The 20,596-nt window shown below is 39.4% G+C and overlaps 2 protein-coding genes across 3 annotated transcripts; one reads left to right on the forward strand and one right to left on the reverse strand.

Annotated features, from left to right (window-relative positions):
• Window positions 1–517: 517 nt before the first annotated feature.
• On the forward strand, window positions 518–19,262 carry LOC111161836 (family with sequence similarity 177 member A1). Of its 2 annotated transcripts, XM_022525853.1 has the most exons (6): window positions 518–580; window positions 678–801; window positions 6,587–6,760; window positions 15,460–15,526; window positions 16,860–16,957; window positions 18,575–19,262. In XM_022525853.1, exons 2-6 carry the CDS (start codon window positions 706–708, stop codon window positions 18,779–18,781), a joined length of 642 nt encoding a protein of 213 aa, XP_022381561.1. In that variant the 5' UTR covers window positions 518–580; window positions 678–705; the 3' UTR covers window positions 18,782–19,262. The 2 variants fall into 2 exon arrangements, with proteins under 2 accessions (XP_022381561.1, XP_022381553.1); XM_022525845.1 differs by having other exon boundaries at window positions 580–801.
• LOC111161852 (glyceraldehyde-3-phosphate dehydrogenase-like) lies at window positions 13,452–14,400 on the reverse strand. The gene has a single exon (XM_022525866.1). The coding sequence runs from the start codon at window positions 14,019–14,021 to the stop codon at window positions 13,452–13,454; it is 570 nt and encodes a 189-aa protein (XP_022381574.1). The 5' UTR covers window positions 14,022–14,400.
• Window positions 19,263–20,596: the final 1,334 nt, after the last annotated feature.

Consider the following 20,596-nt stretch of genomic DNA (forward strand, 5'->3'; position numbering starts at 1 on the left):
GGGGGTCATAATCCCAGGTTTCTGGGATGGAGCCCCGCATCGGGCTCCCAGCTCAGCGGAAAGCGTGCTTCTCCCTCTCCCACTACCCCTGCTTGTGTTCCCTCTCTCGCTCGCTCGCTGTCAAAATCTTTAAAAAATAAAATAAGGTGCAGCAGAGCCTTACATCTTAAAAATATATTTTCACAAGCCTTTGAAACACACGGGACCGTTTCCTTTTTTAAGTGCAGAAACCAAGGTCTAGGACAGTGGGGACTGCCCAAAACGCAGCTGGGGGCTGGCTGCGCCTAGATCGGGAAGCCAAGCTCCAGGTGCAGGTACGAGGCATGACGTCACCGGCGGTGCCAGCCGGCGGCTGGGAGAGCGGCGGACGTGGGCTGGGCCGGAAGCAGTGCAGCAGGCAGCTCGCCTCGCTCCGCCCCACGCGAGCCTGTCGTTGCGCCTCCCTGGCCGCGATCGGAGGAGCCGGAGAGAGGGGCGAGGCGCCTGCAGGCCCCGCCCCTCAGGCCGGTCCCACCCATCAGGGCAAGCCCGCTCCTCCTGCCGTGGCGTGGCTAGGCGCAGCGCGAGGTGGGCGCTGCCGGTGAGTCCCGCTTGGTGACTGCCGGCAGGGTCCGCGCCTGGGTGGGGAGGCGGAGGAGGGAAATGGGCTTATCGGCCATGACATTCTATCTTGCTAGCGCCAGCAGCCCTGTGGCGGCGACGACGATGGACCCGGAGCCAGCGACCCTTGCGGAAGGAGGAGGAGCGGTTGCAGCTTCGGGAGCTGCGGCCGCCGCGACGTTCAGAGAATCGGCTCAGCAGGTAAGTGGGGCCGCCGAGAGAGGCGGCGGCGCGGAGGCTGGGGCTAGGGGAGTCCCGTCTCGTGTCTGTCTCGTCCGCCCGCTGCTCTCTTGGCCTGCCCGGCCTTCCCCCGAGTAGGCCGCCCGCCGGAGATGCGTTTCGGGGTTCCTTGTCACTGTAGCCCCACCTCTGCCCAAAGACACCGGCTTGGGGGGAAGGGGCGGACGCCTCCCCACAGCCGGGCGTCCCTCACCAACCCCTCCGCTGGCCGCGCTGCAGACTGCGGGGTTTCCGGGGGTGCTATTCCAGCTTCGGTCCGCGAGCCAAGGAAGGAAGGCGTGTCCCCGAAAGGCTGTCCTCAGAGTAACTGGAAGCCAGGTGGCGGCGGCTTCAGACGCTTCTCAGCCTCTCCGGGTGGAAGCGCCTGACTTGGCTTGTGCCCTTTGGTTAGCTAATAGCAACTATGTGCTGAGCGTTTACAGGCTTTATTTCACTTAATCCTAATAACTTCTGCATGATGTGGGCGTGATCCCCATTTCACCCGCGAGGTAACTGAGGCTCGGAGCTGCCCAGCAGAAACATAATGGGAGCTACGTTGTAAATTGTATGTTTTCTAGTAGCCATATTAAAAAAAATAAAAATACATTTTAATGTTTTAATGCATATTATTAATATTTTGTTTAAGCTAATATAACAAAAAACTTCAGTACGTAACTAATGTGAAAAGTTAACAGTGAGGTATTTTACATTCTCTTTTTGGTACAAGTCTTAGAAATCCTGTGTGTGTATGCGTGTCACGCCTACTGCACGTCTCAGTTTGAACTATTCTCATTTTAAGGGAGCATTAGCCAGATGGTGCTAATGGTTACTGTGTTGGTTAGTCTAAGTTTAGAGAGTTAGGTAAGGTTTAGAGGTTTGTTTTGTTTTGGATTTGGTAGTCTAAAGTAATAGTTTAGAATCTTGGGCCAAGTAAAGCTAATGAAGAAATTGCTTTAACTGCAACCAACTCAGGAGTATATAGTATGGGCCATTAAAAACCCGAGTTGCTTCTATGTAGAAATCTTTTCCTCCTTCAGTGAAAATGAAGCCTTTTTAGTGGCTTCACTTTTGAGACTAACTACCAGAATGTCAGTAAGACTGACCCCCCCCATCCCCAACCACAGATTCCGAAGGGAATAGTGCCTGAATGTGAGTATAACTTTTGTAGTATAAGATGTAGTTTGCATGAACAAAAACTTTTCCACATGGTAGTTTTTATATGGTATTTCTTGTTTTTCTCCTACTTAAGGAGGAAAGTAACCAGCAGGAAAGAATTCAGTGGCAACACTAAATTGGTTAGAGAGCCACATTTTATTTTCAGTTGAGACCTGTTTCTGACACAAAGCTGGGTGTATTTTCCATTTGACTTTTCCTTCTGTTTCTGTAATTGTTTTCACCACTGCTTCAAGCTTTGAATCGCTCTAATAGCAAAGTAAACATACCTGTATTGATTTATCAGCTAAGTATTGTTTGAAGAGAGGTTCTTCCTTTTGGTTTAGTGATATTATGTTATTTTCATATATTTAGTTGAAAAAGTAATAGATATCTAAACACTAAAGGAGACCGTTGAGCTGAAAGTAGAAAGTCATAGGAATACTCCCCTGGGCAGTATCTCACATTCACCAAAAGTAAGTTTGTCTGGTAATCATTCTGGGATTTCCTGTGCATATATAATATCTTCTTTTGTGTTAAACACAAATGGGTTCATACCATACAAACTATTTTCTAACTTTCCCTTTTTGCTCCCATTCACATTTCTGAAGCAGAAACATCTCTGGGAACCCCAGATCCATGCTTTTGAGTACAGTAAAAGAAAAGAGGCCAGTGAAGTGGGGACTTGGATGGATGGAGAGCCTGTTGTCCTTCATCAGTTTGTCAGAACTGAGCAATTCCAAGTGCCGTGTAGGGAAAAGAGTTAGAAATAGGAGCTTGGCTCCGTGTTTAGAATTTCACCTTAAACCAAGCCATACACTACCTATTGTGACATTTTATCAGGCAAGTTCTTTGACTAAACTTTTAACCAAAATCTGAGCCTCAGTCTTATTAAAGAAGTTAAAATTTCGGTACACTACTTATTCATTTATGTAGCACCTCTGCTACCAAGAACTTATGATGTACTAGAGCTATAGACTACAGGATATAGCAGTGAAGGATACACACTGTGCCAACTACTATGTTGCAAGCTACCTAGTTGGGGAAGGTGATACAGAATGAAATCCGTGATATGTAGTACATATTTTAAAGAAGTTCTATGAAAGTGTATAAAAAGATAATTGCCATTGAAATCAGGCCCCAGGGAACTAGATAAATAGATATACGGTCTGGTGGTTAACCATAAAATTTGATAAAATGTGAATTGACAGTGCATCTATTAATTTCCTGGAGTTAGGAACCTCTTTTTTCACATCTTTAAAATTTGTTAAAATGGAATTTGTAATATTGACACTGAAATTTTTCTTACTAAGAGGTTTATTGTTTATCTGTAAGAAAGAAACATTTGCAAAATTCAGAGAATAACTTTCATTTATAATTGTTGGAAAATTTTTCACCAAATTAATTTTCTGGTTGGTTTTAGCCATCATTACCGCCCTTCACTGTTTCCCCTTTTTTCTTCTCTAAGTAGAGGTCGGAATCACATGTCATAGATTGTCTTTCACAGATTTTTTATGTGCCAGTCCGTTTCCTTAAGATGAGGTGTTGACAGAACTATGGCCTATGGGCCAGATCCCGCCAGGGATTGAGTCCCACATTGGGCTCCCTGCTCAGCAGAGAGTGTTTCTTCCTCTCCTGCTTGTGTGCTCTCTCTCTCTCTCTCTCTGACAAATAAAATCTTTAAAAAAAATAAGAAAAGATTATGAATCATATTTCAGCCTTCACCTTTGTAGGTTTAAAAAAATATTTTGGAAAGAATATAGCCAAGAGTCAGAGTTAATGGAGATAGTAGCTAAGTTTATACTAATTGTTATGATCCAGCTGGAATGTTTTGATTTATTAAAGTTGTCTAGGGAAGGTAAAGTAGTTGAGCCAATGAGAGACAGCCCTTCTCCTTTGCCTTTGTCTAAGAAAGGAAAAATTCATCCAATGAGAAATTACTAGAGCGAACAGTGAGAAGCTGCTTCTGCTTTAATGGGGGTGGAACAGGCCATGGTGATGTACCCTGAAAGGTCTCAGCTATTTTCACTGACTGGAACTGTTGCTTTGGCATTAGATCCATCCAGATAGTGTGACAACTGGAGATCTAACCCAACTTCTCTGACTTTCCCTTGCTTTTAAATGGATCCACAGACCTGAGTAGTGGTTTAGAAGGAAACATTGTTGTTAGAACAGCCATAAATCAAATCTTATTTCAAGGGGAAAAATGATAGGGTAGGAATGGCTCGCCATGTCTGGGGACCAGGTGAACTTGGTGGACCATGTTTTTTTTTCTTTTTAAATATTTTATTTATTTATTTGTCAGAGAGATGATGGGGGGAGCACAAGCAAGGAGAATAGGCAGGTAGAGGGAGAAGTTCCCCACTGAGCAAGGAGCCTGATACGGGACTCCATCCCAGGACCCTGGGATCATGACCTGAGCTGAAGGCAGACGCTTAACCGAATGAGCCACCCAGGTGTCCTCATGGTGGACTGTTTGTTGTTCATTTTGTTTATGGATATTATAAATGGGCTGATCTTCCTTCATTAAGGGCTGGGATTTGTTTGAACTCTTAAGACAGGCTAGGGAGAACTGTGGCTTTTGTTTTTTCAGGTTAATCCATAGATATCCCATGCTCTCAAGGTTTTCATGATCTCAGTTCACTATACAGTAGTTATAGTTGCTGTCAGTGATGTGTGTTCAAGTGTCGCAATGCGCGTGGTTTTTTTTTTTTAAGATTTTTATTTATTTATTTTGACAGAGAGATAGATATCACAAGTAGGCAGAGAGGCAGGCAGAGGAAGAGAGAGTAACAGGCTCTCTGCTGAGTAGGGAGCCCGATGTGGGACTTGATCCCAGGACCCTGGGATCATGACCTGAGCCGAAGCCAGCTCCTTAACCAAGTAAGCCACCCAGATGCCCCACTGCGTGTGTTTTTTAGGTTGGATATACCTGTATTCACATCGTGGCTAATGACTGAAACTTACCTTCGGGAAGTGAAGAACAGAGAGCTATATATATTTTCTAAAAATAAACTAAAAGGATTAAGAGGAAATAATACAAAAATGAAGTTACTTATATTTGCATAACTGGGCAGTTCTAGTCCACTGTTTTTATCAGTATAACTTTGCAGTTTTTATCTCTGTTTTTATCAATATATCTCTGCAACTGCAGTTCAAAGAACTTTCTTTTTTATTGGTTGAACACCATTCATGGGTTTAAATTGTGTGGTCATACCCACAAGTGTAAGAATCCTTATAGAGGACAAAATTTTTGAACTCTGGACCATCCTAGAAAATCCCACCAATGTGGACTCCAATTAATTGTGGCAGTCCTATAGTCCTGTATCATTTTGTTTGGTTTAGTTTTAAAATTTTATCAGTAATACATGAACATATTCTCTTCACAAAACAAAAAATAACAAAATACAAAAAAGAATAACTACTCCCTTTCCCCTACCTCCTCCCCCATCTCAGTACCTATCCCTAGGAGTAACCACTTGCTGGGTTTTTCTTCATAATTGTACTATGCCTTTTTGAAGTACTCTAGTAAGGAGATGAAATAAAGGCTTTCTTAGGCAAGATAACAGTGAAAAGTTCTTTGTCTGCTCCCACAATATGCATTTACCTTGATTTGGGAACATGGGTTTATATTTGAGGTAAAGTTAGTATATCCCTAGGAATTAACTTTGGCTGTAATTAGAATTCCATAGACTATTGCACTAAAATCTGTAAAATGTTTTTACTATCTCCCATCCAAGTACTAACCAGGCATGACCCTGCTTAGCTTCCGAGATCAGACAAGATCAGGCCTGCTCAGGGTGGTGTGGCGGTAGGCAAATCTTACTATCAGGAAAACTCTGTTGTCACCTATGTGTTATTGACTAAGAAATTTGAAAGTTCAAAGATAGAACACTTAGTGGGTTGTTTTCTAGATTTGATTTACAAGTGAGTTTTATTTGGACTGCACAGTGCTATGAAACATTTTTTCAGTTTAAATGTCTTCACTGGGGATGCTTTCTCCTCAGAGTCTACCCTTCCCTTTATAGTTTTGCTCACTTTTGGTGCCATTTTAATTTGGAACTCCTGTTTTGAGAAGAGGAGAGAAGCAGAGTTAATCGAATGGGTTTTGTTTTGTTCACAAGTAGCTAATCCCAGATCCTAAGGTTTAGGAAAGTTCCTTGCCATGAACTGGTATTTTATTTGATGTCTCTAATATATGTACATGTGCATCTATATGATATCTTTTGATACTACGCATTGATCTGTAATTAGCATTATTCTTTAAAACGATTGATGTCCAGAGTATCTTCGCATATTATAAGCATTGGAATTGCTCTGTTTGAAGTGTGGTGCTTGATTTCTTAGCCGTTGACTTCAAAAAAGTTTATTTGGTTAAATTCTATTTTTTACCCTCTGTAGAAGGTATGTAGATGTTTGCTTTATTATTCATTAAACTCTACATTTATGTTATTGATATTCCTGTGTGTGTATGATATCTTACTTTCTAAAAAAAACATTAAGGATTGGTTTCTGTTTCTTTATTCCCTAAAATAAAGCAATCAAGAAATTTTTTTGCCATATGAAAGAAAATTAACTTCACTTGAAACTTACTATCTTAATTTATCATCATTAGATGAATAGTGAAAGAGGCTTTGAAAATGTAGAACTGGGAGTTATAGGAAAGAAGAAGAAAGTCCCGAGGAGAGTCATTCACTTTGTTAGTGGTGAAACCATGGAAGAATACAGCACAGATGAAGATGAAGTTGATGGCCCGGAGAAGAAAGATGTTTTGCCTACTGTTGATCCTGTAAGTTTGATGCTCTTTTCAATAGTTTTTTTTTTTTTTAAGATTTTATTTATTTATTTGACAGAGAGAGAGATCACAAGTAGGCAGAGAGGCAGGCAGAGAGAGAGGGGAAAGCAGGCTCCCCGCTGAGCAGAGAGCCCAATGCAGGACCCTGAGATCATGACCTGAGCCAAAGGCAGACGCTTAACCCACTGAGCCACCCAGGCGCCCCTTGTCAATAGTTTTTTATGAGACTCCCACACTGCCTAGGGTGCTAAGAAGGCACTGTCAATAGTTTTTAAAATTGATTTGTTTCCCCTTAAACATCAAATGAAAGGGGTCTTTTGAGGTTTAAATCAACTATATTTTGGTTATAAAAGTATACATTATGATTTGGATAGAAAACAGTATTTTTACACACATGGATGGAAATACTCCCGCATTTCAGTAGTCTTAAATAGCTTGAGTGTCAGAGTACTTTTCAGTGTGGCTAAGTTTCTTTAAGATTTATCTTACTAAAGAGAGTGCTTGGATTTCAGTCCCTTTGAATTAAGGATTATGCTGCCGTAGTAGTTTCCACCTAAAATTTGGGATTCATTAGTTCTTTTTTACATTATTGCCTCAAGTTTTGACTGGAAGATAGGAATCTATGGTTCTTAACTTTATGTGCCTCATCAGCTAAATTTAAGTATTTCTAAATTATACATGATGTAACTATAAAATTATAGGACAAGCTGTACATTCTTTAAAAGGAGTGTTGTCCTTCTAAGTAGTCTTTGAAGTGTTTAGTTGATCAGTATTTACTGACTTTCTAGTAGGTACTGTTTTGGGCACTAGTGATGCAGCCACAGGCAACAAAAATTTTTGCTCTTATATGCTAGTGGGAAGACAGGCAATAAGTACATATTATAATTACCAGACTGTAAAGTGCTCTAAAGAAGGGTAGCAGGATAGAGAATTATTAATTTGTATTTGATTTTAAAAATGTTATTACTAGTATTCATCAGATTTGTCTTTTGATAGATTTTGGTTATTAAAAAAAAAATTAGATCCAGAGTCTCTACTATGGAATTTATTCAAAGGACCATGCAGTATACTCTGATGGCATTTCCAAATGCATGCAGAATATTACAGAGGTGTTTCGTGCACTGGGAGAATTGTTGGAATAAGTATTTTTCTTTTAAATTACTTTGAAGGGGTTAGTTCTTATTTGTCGGTATACATTGGTATCTGTCTGTATGTTTTTAAAAATCATTGTCTCAGTAGTTGCTATTACATAGAAAGCGATACGAAAAGCATTGCATACTGGGGCGCCTGGGTGGCTGAGTCATTTGGGCATCTGACTCTTGGTTTTGACTTAGGTCATGATCTCTGGGTGGTGGGATCAAGCCCTGCATTGGGCTCCACACTCAGTGTGGAGTCTGCTTGTCTCTCTCTCTGCTCTTTCCCTTCTCACACATACTCTCTCTCTCTCAAATAATAAAATCTTCAATTTTGTTTATTAAATAAATAAATAAATTTTATTAAATAAATTTTATTTATTAAATAAGTAAATAAATTTTATTATTTTTGAGCATTAAAAAATAAAAGCATTGCATAAAAAAAAATGCATCCTTCCTATGTGCCTAAAAATTTACTTTTTTTAACAAGCTTTAGTGAGATACAGTTCACATAGCATACAATTCACCGATTTAAAGTTATAGTGATGTGGCTTTTAGTGTATTCATAGATGTGCACAACCATTACCACAGTCAGTTTTAGTACATTTGCATCACCTCAAAAAGAAACTCAGTACCCTTTAGTTATTGTACATTATCCTTCATCTCCCCAACTCCTAATAATCATCATCTACTTTCTTTCTACAGATTTTCCTATTATGGACATTTCATAGAATGAAATCACATAACAGTGATCTTGTGTAACTGCCTTCTTTGATTTAGCATGTTTTCTTTTTTTTTTTTTTTTTTTTAAAGATTTTATTTATTTATTTGACAGAGAGATCACAAGCAGGCAGAGAGGCAGGCAGAGAGAGAGGAGGAAGCAGGCTCCCCTAGAGAGCAGAGAGCCCGATGCGGGGCTCGATCCCAGGACTCTGAGATCATGACCCGAGCCGAAGGCAGCGGCTTAACCCACTGAGCCACCCAGGCGCCCCTGATTTAGCATGTTTTCAACGTTCATACATGTTATAGCATATGTCAGAATTTCATTCCTTTTTTTGAGATACCACATTTGTCAGTATATGGATTTTTGGGCTATTTCTACGTTTTGGCTACTATGAGTAATGCTGGTGTGAACATTTAGATACAGTTTTTAATTTCTCTTTGCTATGTACCTATGAGTGGAATTGCCAGGTCATATGCTAACTATATTTAAACATTTGAAGAACTTTCTTGTTCTTTATTCTGTTGATAATGGCGACATTGATTGATTTTTGGCTGCAAAACTAGCCTTATATTCCTAGGATAAAACCCACTTGGTCATGGTATATAGTTCTTTTTATATGTTGCTGGATTTAGTTTGCTAGTAATTATTGGGAATTTTTGCACCCATACTCATAAAAAAATATAGGTCTATAATTTTCTTGTGATGTCTTTGTCTGGTTTTGGTTCCAGAGTAATACTAGCTTCATAAAATGAGTTGGGAACTGTTCCTTCCTCTTCTGGGTTTTTTGTTGGTTGGTTCTTTGGGGAGATTTTGTGAAGAATTGGTATTAATTCTTATTTAAATGTTTGGTAGACCTTACCTGTGAAGCAGCTTAGGCTTTTCATTGTGTATGGTTTTTTGATTCCTAAATTGTCTTATTTCTAAGTCCATTTTGGTAGTTTTGTTTATTTCATATGCTGTCAAATTTGTTGTCACGTAGTTGTTCATAGTATTCCTTTATAGTCCTTTTTGTTTTTTCTTTTCTGATTCTAATTATTTGGGTTTTCCTTCTTTTCTCTTGGGTCAGTTTACTTTAGCAAAAGGTTTGCCAATTTTGTTGATCTTTTCCAAGAACCAGCTTTTGGTTTCACTGGTTTTTTTCTCTTGTTTCTTTCTCCATTTCATTAGTTTTCACACTAGTCTTTATTTCCTTCCTTTTGCTTGTTTTAGGTCTAGTTTGCTTTATTTTTTCCCGTGTTTTAAGGTGGAAGGTTATCTTTTTTCTTTAATTAGCTGTGAATTTCCCTTTAAGAACTGCTTTAGGTACATCTCATACGTTTTGTATGTTACACCTTCATTTTCATTCATCTCAAAGTATTTTCTTTGATCTATTGGTTATTTAAGAGTATGTTATTTACTTCCCATATATTTGTTAAGTTTTCACATTATGTTTTCTGTTCTTGATTGTTTTTTCTTGTTTTTAGTAGGCTCCATACCCAGCGTGGAGCCCAGTGTGGGGCTTGAACTCATAACCCTGAGGTCAAGACCTGAGCTGAGTTGGACACTTAACCAGCTGAGCCACCTGGATGCCCCATTCTTGATTTCTAATTTCACCCCATGTGGTTGAAGAAGATACTTGTATTATTTCTCCTTTTAAATCGAAGTTTGTTTTATGGCCTAGCATGTGGTCTGTCTTGGAGAATGTTCTGTTTATACTTGAGGAGAATGTAGGTTCTATTGTTAGGTCACGTATTCTGTAGGTGTCTGTTAGGTCTGGTTGGCTTATAGTGTTTTTCAAGTCTCCTTGTTGATCTGCCTGGTTGTCCTGTTTGTTATTGAAAATGGGCGGTCAAAGTCTCCACCTGTTATTGTTGAGTTGTCTGTTCCCTTCATTTTTGTGTTTTTGTTCTATTAAGCCCCTTCTACTGAATTTTTCATTTCATTTATTGCAATTTTCAACTCCAAAGTTTCCATCTGGTTCTTGTTAATAATTTTTTAAAGATTTATTTATTTATTTATTTTAGGGAGAGAGAGAATGTGAGCATGGGGGTAGGAGTAGAGGGAGAGGAAGTGTGAAATAAACAGACTCCCTGCTGAGTGGAGCCCTACAACCTGGGGCTCTCCATCTCAGGAACCTGAGCCAAAATCAGGAGTCAGATGCTTAATTGAGCCACCCAGGTGCCTCTCCATTAATAATTTTTATCTCTTAATATTCTCCATTCAGTGCAACATTGTTATACTTTATTTCTTTAATTATGGTTTACTTAGTTTTTTGAACATACTTATAAAAGTTGCTTTGACATTTTTTTCTTTTAAATTCAGCATCTAGTCACTCATGTGTAGATTCTATTGCCTGCTTTTCCTCCTGTGTATAGCATACTTCTGTTTCTTTGTATGTCTCTTAATTTTTTTGTACATTTTAGACAATATATTACAACAACTCTCAATACTGCCCTTACCCTCTCCACCCCACCCCCTTGTTCTTTGCTTGTTTTTTTGTGTTTTGGTTTTTTTTGTTTGTTTGTTTAGTGACTGCTGGATTATTTTAGTGAAGTCTGTCTCCTCCCCACCTCCTCTTCTCTGCTACAAACTAGCTGGCCTTTAGTTTAGCCTGCATCTTCAGGGAATCTAAGAACTTCCTCTCAATTACCTCTTAACACAGTCTCCGCTGATTTTGAGAGCACCCTTTGGCCTTGGTTGCAGCTCTGTTGCAAATGAAGTCAGTTCATTTGAGAACAGATTAGGAGCTGTTTTATGGCTTACTTTTCCTCCTGGGCAAAATCTCTTAGCCAGAGCTCTGAAGTTGGGGGTAGGCACAGTGTTGCATTCCTGAGTGACAGCCCTGGTTTAGGAGCTGAGTGCTGGTAGAGGTGGGGAGCAGTAGCCTTAGATCTTTTTGGGGGTTTTTTGCTGCTTCATGAACAGAGACTGTCAGTGCCCTAGGGTTCTCACTGGCTCTACCATTCCATCAACGGGAGCTGACAGAAGAAGGAGGGAGTCCACACCTGTCAACTGCACTCACCTGAAACAGTCTCAGTAATAGGTGGCTTGGGGGCAGGAGCAGAAATGCTGATTGATGTTCTGTCATTCACTATTTCTCTTTCTGTGACTGGCTTATTTTATTAACATAATGTCCTCAAGGTTCATCTATGTTGTTTCCTTCTTTTTTTTAAGGCTGCATTTTCCATTATATGTATTCCCACATTTTCTTTATCCATTCATTCATCAGTGGACATTTAGGTTGCTTCTACATCTTGGCTGTTATGAGTAATGCTACAGTGAAGAAGGAAGTGGAAATATCTCTTGGAGGTCCTGATTTCAGTCCTTTTGGTTAAATACAAGTATTATAATGGGGGAAAACAGCAGGGTAGAGAAAATATAGCAGTATTGTAAAAACATACATGCTTAGGAAAAGACTTGGAAAATATATTCAAATATTAGTGATAATTATCTACAGGTGATAGAAAAATGGGTGACTTTTATTTTCCTTATACTTTGCTCCATTTTCTTGAGTGTTCCACAAAAAATAAGCATTACTTTTGTAATTTAAAAATAAGTTGTTTAGGGGTTTCTGGGTGGCTCAGTGGGTTAAAGCCTCTGCCTGCAGCTCAGGTCATGATCTCAGGGTCCTGGGATCGAGCCCCGCATCGGGTTCTCTGATCAGCAGGGAGCCTGCTTCCTCCTCTCTCTCTCTGCCTGCCTCTCTGCCTACTTGTGATCTCTGTCTGTCAGTAAATAAATAAAATCTTAAAAAAAAAAAGATTTTATTTATTTGTTTATTTGTCAGAGAGAGAGCACACACAAGCAGGCAGAGAGGAAGGCAGAGGCAGCAAGAGAAGCAGGCTCCCTGCCGAGCAAGGAGCCCGATGCGGACTCGATCCCAGGGACCGAGTGACCTGGGCCAAAGGCAGCGGCTTAACCAACTGAGCCACCCTGGTGTCCCAATAAATAAATAAATCTTAAAAAAAAAAAATAAGTTGTTTAAAAATAAAAAAAGATAGCAAGTCTGAATAGTTCTTATTAAGGAAGGGGTGGATACTCAGTTATTCAGGTAGGGATAGATACTTAAGTTTTTGGAGAAAAAATGAATCAGCTTAAGTTTGCACCATAAACTGGAAGTCTTGAAGACCAAGATCTGGCCCATTTCTCTTGTTACTGGGGTAGTGGCGTGGTGGTGATGCTGGCAGTGGTGGCAAGGTTCCAGTGTAGGCTCTTGAGTCATCTGTCCTTTCAATTCAGTAAGATCAGTGTCTAAACAAAGAGCCCCATGCATTCATTCTGTGTAATTGTGTGTGATAATGATAGATGTTATTCAGGGATCCTTAACCAGTTCCTCAGCTCTGGAGCAGGTTTGACTCTTTGGTAGTCACTGCATGGATATCAGCAATTGTTCTCTCTAGAAACAACTCCAGGAGAATTGGTCCACTGAGAAATATATGCTTTCCTTCAAAAGCCTGCTTAATCCTTTTCTAAGTAGTTTATTGGCCCTGCCATTATCATGTGTTACAGAAACTGGTTCCATTCCCTATATTACTGCACTGTCCTGTTTGCTATAAAAACCGTAAGGTAAACACCAAGACGAGAGCTTTTTTTTTGGCTGGGTACTGTATACTTTATTGATGGTACATGACAAGGTAGGGTTCCCCAAGCCCCTCCCCTTCTTCAGGGGGTCTGGGATGGAAACAGTGGAGGTTGGGAGATTCTCAGTGTTTTGGGGGATAAATTGGGGCAGGGATTCCCCAGCAGCTGAGGGCCTCTCTCTTCTTCTTGCTCTGGCTGGGGCTGGTGGTCCAAGGGCCTCTTACTCCTTGGAGGCCATGTAGACCATAAGGTCCACCACCTGGTTGCTCTAGCCAAATTCATTGTCATACCAGGAAATGAGCTTGACAAAGTGGTCGTTGAGAGCAATGCCAGCCCCTGCATCGAAGGTGGAAGAATGGGTGTCACTGTTAAAGTCGCAGGAGACAAACTGGTCCTCAGTGTACCCCAGGATGCCCTTGAGGGGGGCCTCTGATGCCTGCTTCAATACCTTCTTGATGTCATCGTATTTGGCACCTTTCTCCAGGCGGCAGGTCAGATCCACGACCAACATGTTGGGCGTGGGGATGTGGAAGGCCATGCCGGTGAGCTTTCCATTCACCTCAGGGATGACCTTGCCTACAGCCTTGGCCGCACCAGTGGAAGCAGGGATGATGTTCTGGGCAGCCCCTTGGCTGTCACGCCACAGCTTCCCAGAGGGGCTCTCCATGGTCTTCTGGGTGGTGGTGGCATGGATGGTGGTCATGAGTCCCTCCACGATGCCGAAGTTGTCATGGATGACCTTGGCCAAAGAAGCCAAGTAGTTGGTGGTACAGGAGGCATTGCTGACAATCTTGAGGGAGTTGTCATACTTCTCATGGTTCACACCCATCATGAACATGGGAGCGTCAGCAGAAGGAGCAGAGATGATGACCCTCTTTGCCCTGCCCTAGATGAGAACATCTTAAACAGAATCCCTAAAATAACCCTTATCCCCACATAAGAGAGATGCTTCCAGCTTTGAATATAGAAGATACAGTGGATTTGATTGAGAGAGTCATAAATATACAGTATTTTCTTAGTTGAAGGTATTTGTTTACTTGGACACTCATTCTTATGTAGATAGAGATAAAAGAGCTAACTCACTTCCGTTTCTTTTCAAGAATACTATCACAGAAGTCAGCGTACTTGCTTTTCATGGGAAGACTGTTGTGTGTTTCCCCCTTTTCTCTTTAGTCCATCTACCCAGTCTTACAGATATTCTTGTGTTTTCTGTTTTAATACCTTATAATCATGAATGTATATCTTAGCTAAGAATATTATGTATAATTTCATCATTTTTCTCCTTCCTGGAAACAATATTAAAATAATAATACTATTAATATTATTTGATTGATCTATATTATATTTTGGTAAACAGAAATATTAGTACAATGAAGCATGCTTTTATTACTGATTTCATCCACAGAAGCAAACTGTTGTCTGTGTGGCAAGCTTCACAGAAGTGTTCTATGGCAATGACAGCACCAAGATTAATAGTGGAGTTGTGCAGTGTAGATTGCCTTCTGCCATTTGTCCTGCTTTACTAAATGCACACGGAGTTTGTCTTGGGGTATATAGTCTAGGCCCTTCTTAATCCTTTTTAAGATTTTATTTATTTATTTGTCAGAGTGAGCACAAGCAGTAGCAGGCAGAGGCAGAGGGAGAAGCAGGCTCCCTGCTGAGCAAGGAGCCCGATGTGGGACTTCATCCCAGGAGTTTTGGGATCATGACCTGAGCCCAGGGCGAACGCACCCAAACGCCCCAGGCCCTTCTTAATCCTTAAAGAAGCAAAATACTCACCTTGCCATTTACTGGTCACTTGTTTTCCCATCATTGAAAGTTCATTTGATGTGCTCTTACTTATCCTGCTTACTTTCTCTGAATCTTAATTTCCTCGCTGTACTATAAGTATGGTGTATTGTATGATTTCTTAAGGTTCCTTTCTATTTATTGCATACTCTCTGTGATATTGTGCTTATGAACAATGAAGACAAAAAAGCAGCAAGACAGGAGAAGAGGCTGTAGATTGTCAATTCATACCAACTCCATTTTAGTTGCTGCTGCTTTCTTTGGTTATTCCACAGACTTAGGGTAAATATTATAGTTATATGGGTAAATATAAAAAGTCTTTGTGGAATGCTGTCTCTAAAGCTTCTAAATTTTTAATTGGATTGTAGTCTGTAGTACTATCTATAGAATATTCTATGCGCCAGCCAAATACTTGATTGTTTCATTCTGGCCTAAATATACCCAATGGGTTTAGGTATGAATGTTGCTAACCTGACTTCTCGTTGCAGACAAAACTCACCTGGGGCCCCTACTTATGGTTTTACATGCTCCGAGCTGCCACATCAACCCTCTCAGGTATTACTTTTCTGTTTGAATATTGTATAACTGTTATAATATGCTGCAAGAACAAGAACTTTACCAAATGGGGTGTTTCCAAAGTGAAGGAGAAACATTAGGGGTTAATCACTCTGTTCTCAGCAGCTAGCTAGCATTGGATATTAATCTAACTTGTACTTCACTTCAAAACATTCTTCACTTTCAAATGGTGGGGTTTTTTTAGAGAACTGAAAAATGGCTTTATTAATTTATTTTAAATTAATTTTTATGTTTCTGGACCTTCTGTGTTAGCAACTATTTTGCTATTTTGTTACATGGTTTTGTACTGATACTGTTCTTAGTCTGTTTGACTATTCTAGAGCCTGTATTATACAATTCATTTATTTTTAATTTCATTAATACCTCATATCTTAAGTTGAGCTACAACTAAGTCATTGAAGGAAAGGAACTATCAACATATGAGTTAATCATGCTAATTTTATTTTATTTTATTTTATTTTATTTTTTAAAGATTTTATTTTTTTATTTATTTGACAGACAGAGATCACAAATAGGCAGAGAGGCAGGCAGAGAGAGAGAGGAGGAAGCAGGCTCCCTGCCGAGCAGAGAGCCCGATGTGGGGCTCGATCCCAGGACCCTGGGATCATGACCTGAGCCGAAGGCAGAGGCTTTAACCCACTGAGCCACCCAGGCGCCCCTAATCATGCTAATTTTAAATATAGGTTTTAAATTATAAAGCTTTCCTCTATTTTCAATTTCAACTCTGCAATAGCTTATCATTTTCTGCTTTTTATTATAGGTAATTTTGAATAGTAATTCATTCAAGAAACATTTACTGAGCACTCAATATTACTAGGTAGTGTGGTGTAAGGAAAATCTTCACTTTCAGACCTGGATTACCTTTCGAATCTGCTTCGTCAGCCCCTCTGAGTCTAACCTTTCACAGTGCCTGGCATGTGGCAGGCCCTCAGGGAATGTTACAGTGCAAGCCATTCCTCCCTTAGAGTCTAATGATGCCCCAACTCTTTAAGTCTGTTTTTTCTTGAAAAAGTAGACATGTAATAGATAATTATAATACATGGTGATACATGTATAATTAGAGATATGAGCAGAGTGTTGTTGGGAACCCAGAAGGAGCTACTAGTGCCTCTTGAGGAAATCGAGGAAGATACACAGAAGAGATGCACTGAGTGTTCATAATCTCCCTGAGAGCAGGGATATAACTTTTGTATTCTTAGAGTGCCTTGCACATAGAACGTACTCAAGAAATGTTTATGGAATTATATAAGCCATTTAACTTTTGCGTTTTTGTGTTTGTTTGGTTTTTGCCATTTAACTTTTGTATCTTCAGTGTGTGACTTTCTTGGAGAGAAGATTGCATCTGTTTTGGGCATCAGCACCCCAAAGTACCAATATGCCATTGATGAGTATTACCGGATGAAGAAGGAGGTGTGTCTCCTTTTTACATTTTTTTTGCTTCAGTTTGATTTACTATGGACTTAATGGGTTGTGTAATGAGCATATATATCCTCTCTAGCCGCCCAAAAGAGAGAGCTCCCTTAGGGTAGGCATTTCATTGTAGGGTTACTAATTAATCAAGTTAGATGTTTTTAATTTATATGTTTATAAACTGAAATTTCCCTAGGATCTTGGTGTGAGACTAAGCTGGATTTCATTGGGCTAGGTGTTATGTGAGGTGCCTTATATATGATCTTATTTAATCTTCATACATCTCTCTTTGGATTATTATTACAGTTTTCAGATGAGGAAATTAGACAGTCTCTGTACTTAGAACCTATAGACTGGATATAGGAGAAGTGGAGGATTTGAAGCATGGAAAATTACAAGTACTAGAAATGTGTAAGTGCCAGGTGTTAAGGAACAAAGAGGTGAGGCAATTTGTCTGCAAATGTAGTGAGGTTTTAGGGTCGGGGTGAAATGAGTTTAGCCTTGAAAAAAGTTTAGCTCCTAAGAGCATAGGCTGAAGAACCAAAGGGTTTGAATTCAAATTCTGACTGCCCCATTTCTAACTTTGAAAACCGTCGGTGCAAGATACTTAACTTTTGTAAGCCTCAGTTTCTTCATCTTTATAATGAGGAAAATTGGGGCATCTGTGTTCAGGGTGGCTCTAAGGATAAAATGAGTTGATATGTAAAATGCTTAGAGCAGCACCCAGTGTATATTGGTGAACACAAAATAAATATTAGAATCTTATATTATTCTTCGAGCAAATGGGGAGGGGAATTCAGCTAAAGTGAGAATGTAGAGGCATGAGGATAAGTTGTGTATTTGGAGAAGTGGCGGGAATAGTCCTTTATCACTGGAGCAGAGTGCACTGGGGAAGTGGCTGGCCATGCATCTGGAAAAGACAGCTGACTTTATATTTGTTATATGGTTTCAAAACTCCTTTTATGAACAAATGAGTGTTTTTAACACTTCCAGCCATGTTTAGAGCCTCAATACCTCATCTGGACTATTGTAATAGACTCCCCAGTGTCTCTCTTTCTTGTGTTCTCTCAAGCAAGCTCTATATTAATCTTGACTGGTTACCTACTCTGTACTGAGTACCCATACAGCATTGACCAATACAATGCTCACTTCCTCCAAGAATTTAGAAGTTCTGGACCTAGAAATTATCTGTATACTAGCTGCTTTGGGGAACATTAACCATGTTATACCATTTGGTGACTGGACCACCCCATTCCACTGAATAGGCTGATACCCTGTAATTGAAGTGATGCAGTGTTTAGCTATTTTTTATTTAGATTAGAATTTATCTGAAAGATATAGCCTCTGTCAAAGTTAATTCAGGACCCATCTAAGCAGTGCTGTACCATACTTAAAAATGACTTCCCTTTCCTTAAAATGACATATGATAGTTCCCATTTCAGTTTGGGAACACAGGACAAGGAGGTATGTCTTGGCTTAATTAGATGAGACTGAATTGGACATGTCACTATTGTTTTAGTTTTTAAAAAAAGGCACAAGCAGTTGAAAGTGGGGAACAAATACTATTCTTTTTAGGCATTTATATTTCATCTATTCTTGATTATTTCCTCTTTTTAGGAAGAAGAAGAAGAAGAAGAAAACAGAATGCCTGAAGAAGCAGAAAGACAATACCAGCAGAATAAACTGCAGGCTGATTCCATAGTCCAGAGGGATCAGCCAGAAACAGTGGCATCCAGTTCATTTGTCAATCTCAATTTTGAAATGGAGGGAGACTGTGAAGTAATTATGGAAAGCAAACAAAATCCAGTTTCTGTCCCACCATAGAATGACTATCAGACTTCAAACTCTAGGGTTTTTATAATATCAGGAACTTTCACATTCTTTATTCAGTGGGACTTAATACAATTATGTATATTTTAAATTATTATCTGGAAAGGGAAAAATGTTTCTTCATTCTTAGGCTCTATCTAGCAAAAGCCAGATCTGAAATTTGATCATTTATACTACGCTTTTTCTGTGTGTCACATTAGGGCTTTGGCTTTAAAATGTTCTTTAAAGAAATTAAGGACATTCTAGAGCCCTAATTGCCAATTACGTGTTAAATTATCAAGCTTGTCTGTTATTGGTGTTTGTAAGAAAAAAAATACTTAAATTACTAACTGGAGCTGATCTTTCTAGTCTCAGACTGAAATAAGGATTCCTCCCCCCCTAGATTTTCTCATGTTGTCTTACATTTATAAATCTAACCATTAATTTCATACTAAGGATGGTTCACTGAGTGTGTAATAAAAGGAGCAAGACAAAAGCACTTTGATTTTTCTTTCCTTGAGAATATTTTATGAAAAGGTGAGTGAGTTTGTAACACCAGTTCTAAGATGGGTTTCCATTTTTTGATGCAGGTTACTTAATCTTACATTCTTTTTCAGCAGTTATTCAAATTAAATAACTAACTTTGAACATTACGTTAAAAACACTAGTTACGAGATGTATTTATTAATGTATTTGTATTCAAGTGGTAACATCCAGTGATTATCCACATGGCATCTTGGTTTTGTGACTCAGTGGACCCTGAGTGTTTCCTGTGGGCCAAGTAGTTGGAGGGAGGATGGTAGGGTGAGGGACAGATGAAGACTTGACCCTTCAGGGGCTACTGTTAATATTGTACCAAGTGCCACAGTAGCATAGTGAAGTCACCAATCATTCTCTTCTTTGAAGTTAACAACAGTAGAGTGGATAGGTCAGGTGTGGTCAGCTCTCTAGAGCCCACTGTGGTACTGGCAACACTTACTTAAGTATAATATGAAACTAAGTTTGAAAATATTCCTAAATATGCGCTCATAATCTTATGAGAGATCTGTATGATTTTGATTTATAACTAAATGTGGGTAAGGAAGAATTCTTGTGTGGAGTATTTCGAAATGCTGCTCTTAAAAGCCTATTCACAGACTTAAGAGCTTTCAGAGATTAATGGTGGTTCTAAGCAGCATTAAACTGTCAATCTTAAATATTTTTATATAAAATGTAGCTTCAAAGAAACTCCTCGAACAAAGGTACAGTGGTCCTATTACAGAAATCTGTTATCAGTGAACATGAACATCTGGCCACTAAGTTCTTCAACTGAAATCTGAAAGATTTAGGAAAGATAATTTTTCACTTGGAATCTTCAGTTATATGGATCTGTGGTATGGTAGTTCATGCATGGTATGTGATGGTAATTTTTTTGGTCATGGCTGTAAATTCTTTAATTTAGTAAAGGATTAAGCTTCAGATCATGTAATTAATGTTACCATAAATTATAGTTTACCAGAAGCTCTAAAACATGCTAACTTGACCTCTTCCCTCTAATTTGTTTTTAACTTCGAGATAGGACCTCCATCTCAAGTATTTATTGGGTTATCCAGTGAAGGCATGCATATCTAATAATGATCTTTTCCCTAGAGGCACTAGATCTGAAAGTTTACCTAGAACCTTTCTGCTTGTAGAAGGAAGATTATGAAAGTTTTGTTTCTTAAATTTCACTTTTCTCTTAATTGTCCAACAGTGGCCAGTTTGTAATGTTTATATAGTTATTCACTGTGCCTTATTAAATCTTTATATTTATGCAAACTATAAAATTTCCCAGAAATCGATTAAATGGTT

This window comes from Enhydra lutris, unplaced genomic scaffold, assembly GCF_002288905.1.
Source record: "Enhydra lutris kenyoni isolate GAN:26980312 unplaced genomic scaffold, ASM228890v2 scaffoldscaffold4, whole genome shotgun sequence".
NCBI classification, from domain to species: domain Eukaryota; kingdom Metazoa; phylum Chordata; class Mammalia; order Carnivora; family Mustelidae; genus Enhydra; species Enhydra lutris.

What these genes read in the sequence shown, in the direction of transcription:
- LOC111161836 (XM_022525845.1), top strand. Translation starts at nt 643, where the DNA reads ATGGGCTTATCGGCCATGACATTCTATCTTGCTAGCGCCAGCAGCCCT. An exon ending in TGCCACATCAACCCTCTCAG is followed by an intron (nt 15,527 to 16,859) that starts GTATTACTTTTC and finishes TTGTATCTTCAG; the next exon opens with TGTGTGACTTTCTTGGAGAG. An exon ending in ATTACCGGATGAAGAAGGAG is followed by an intron (nt 16,958 to 18,574) that starts GTGTGTCTCCTT and finishes TCCTCTTTTTAG; the next exon opens with GAAGAAGAAGAAGAAGAAGA.
- LOC111161852 (XM_022525866.1), bottom strand. Translation starts at nt 14,021, where the DNA reads ATGTTCATGATGGGTGTGAACCATGAGAAGTATGACAACTCCCTCAAG.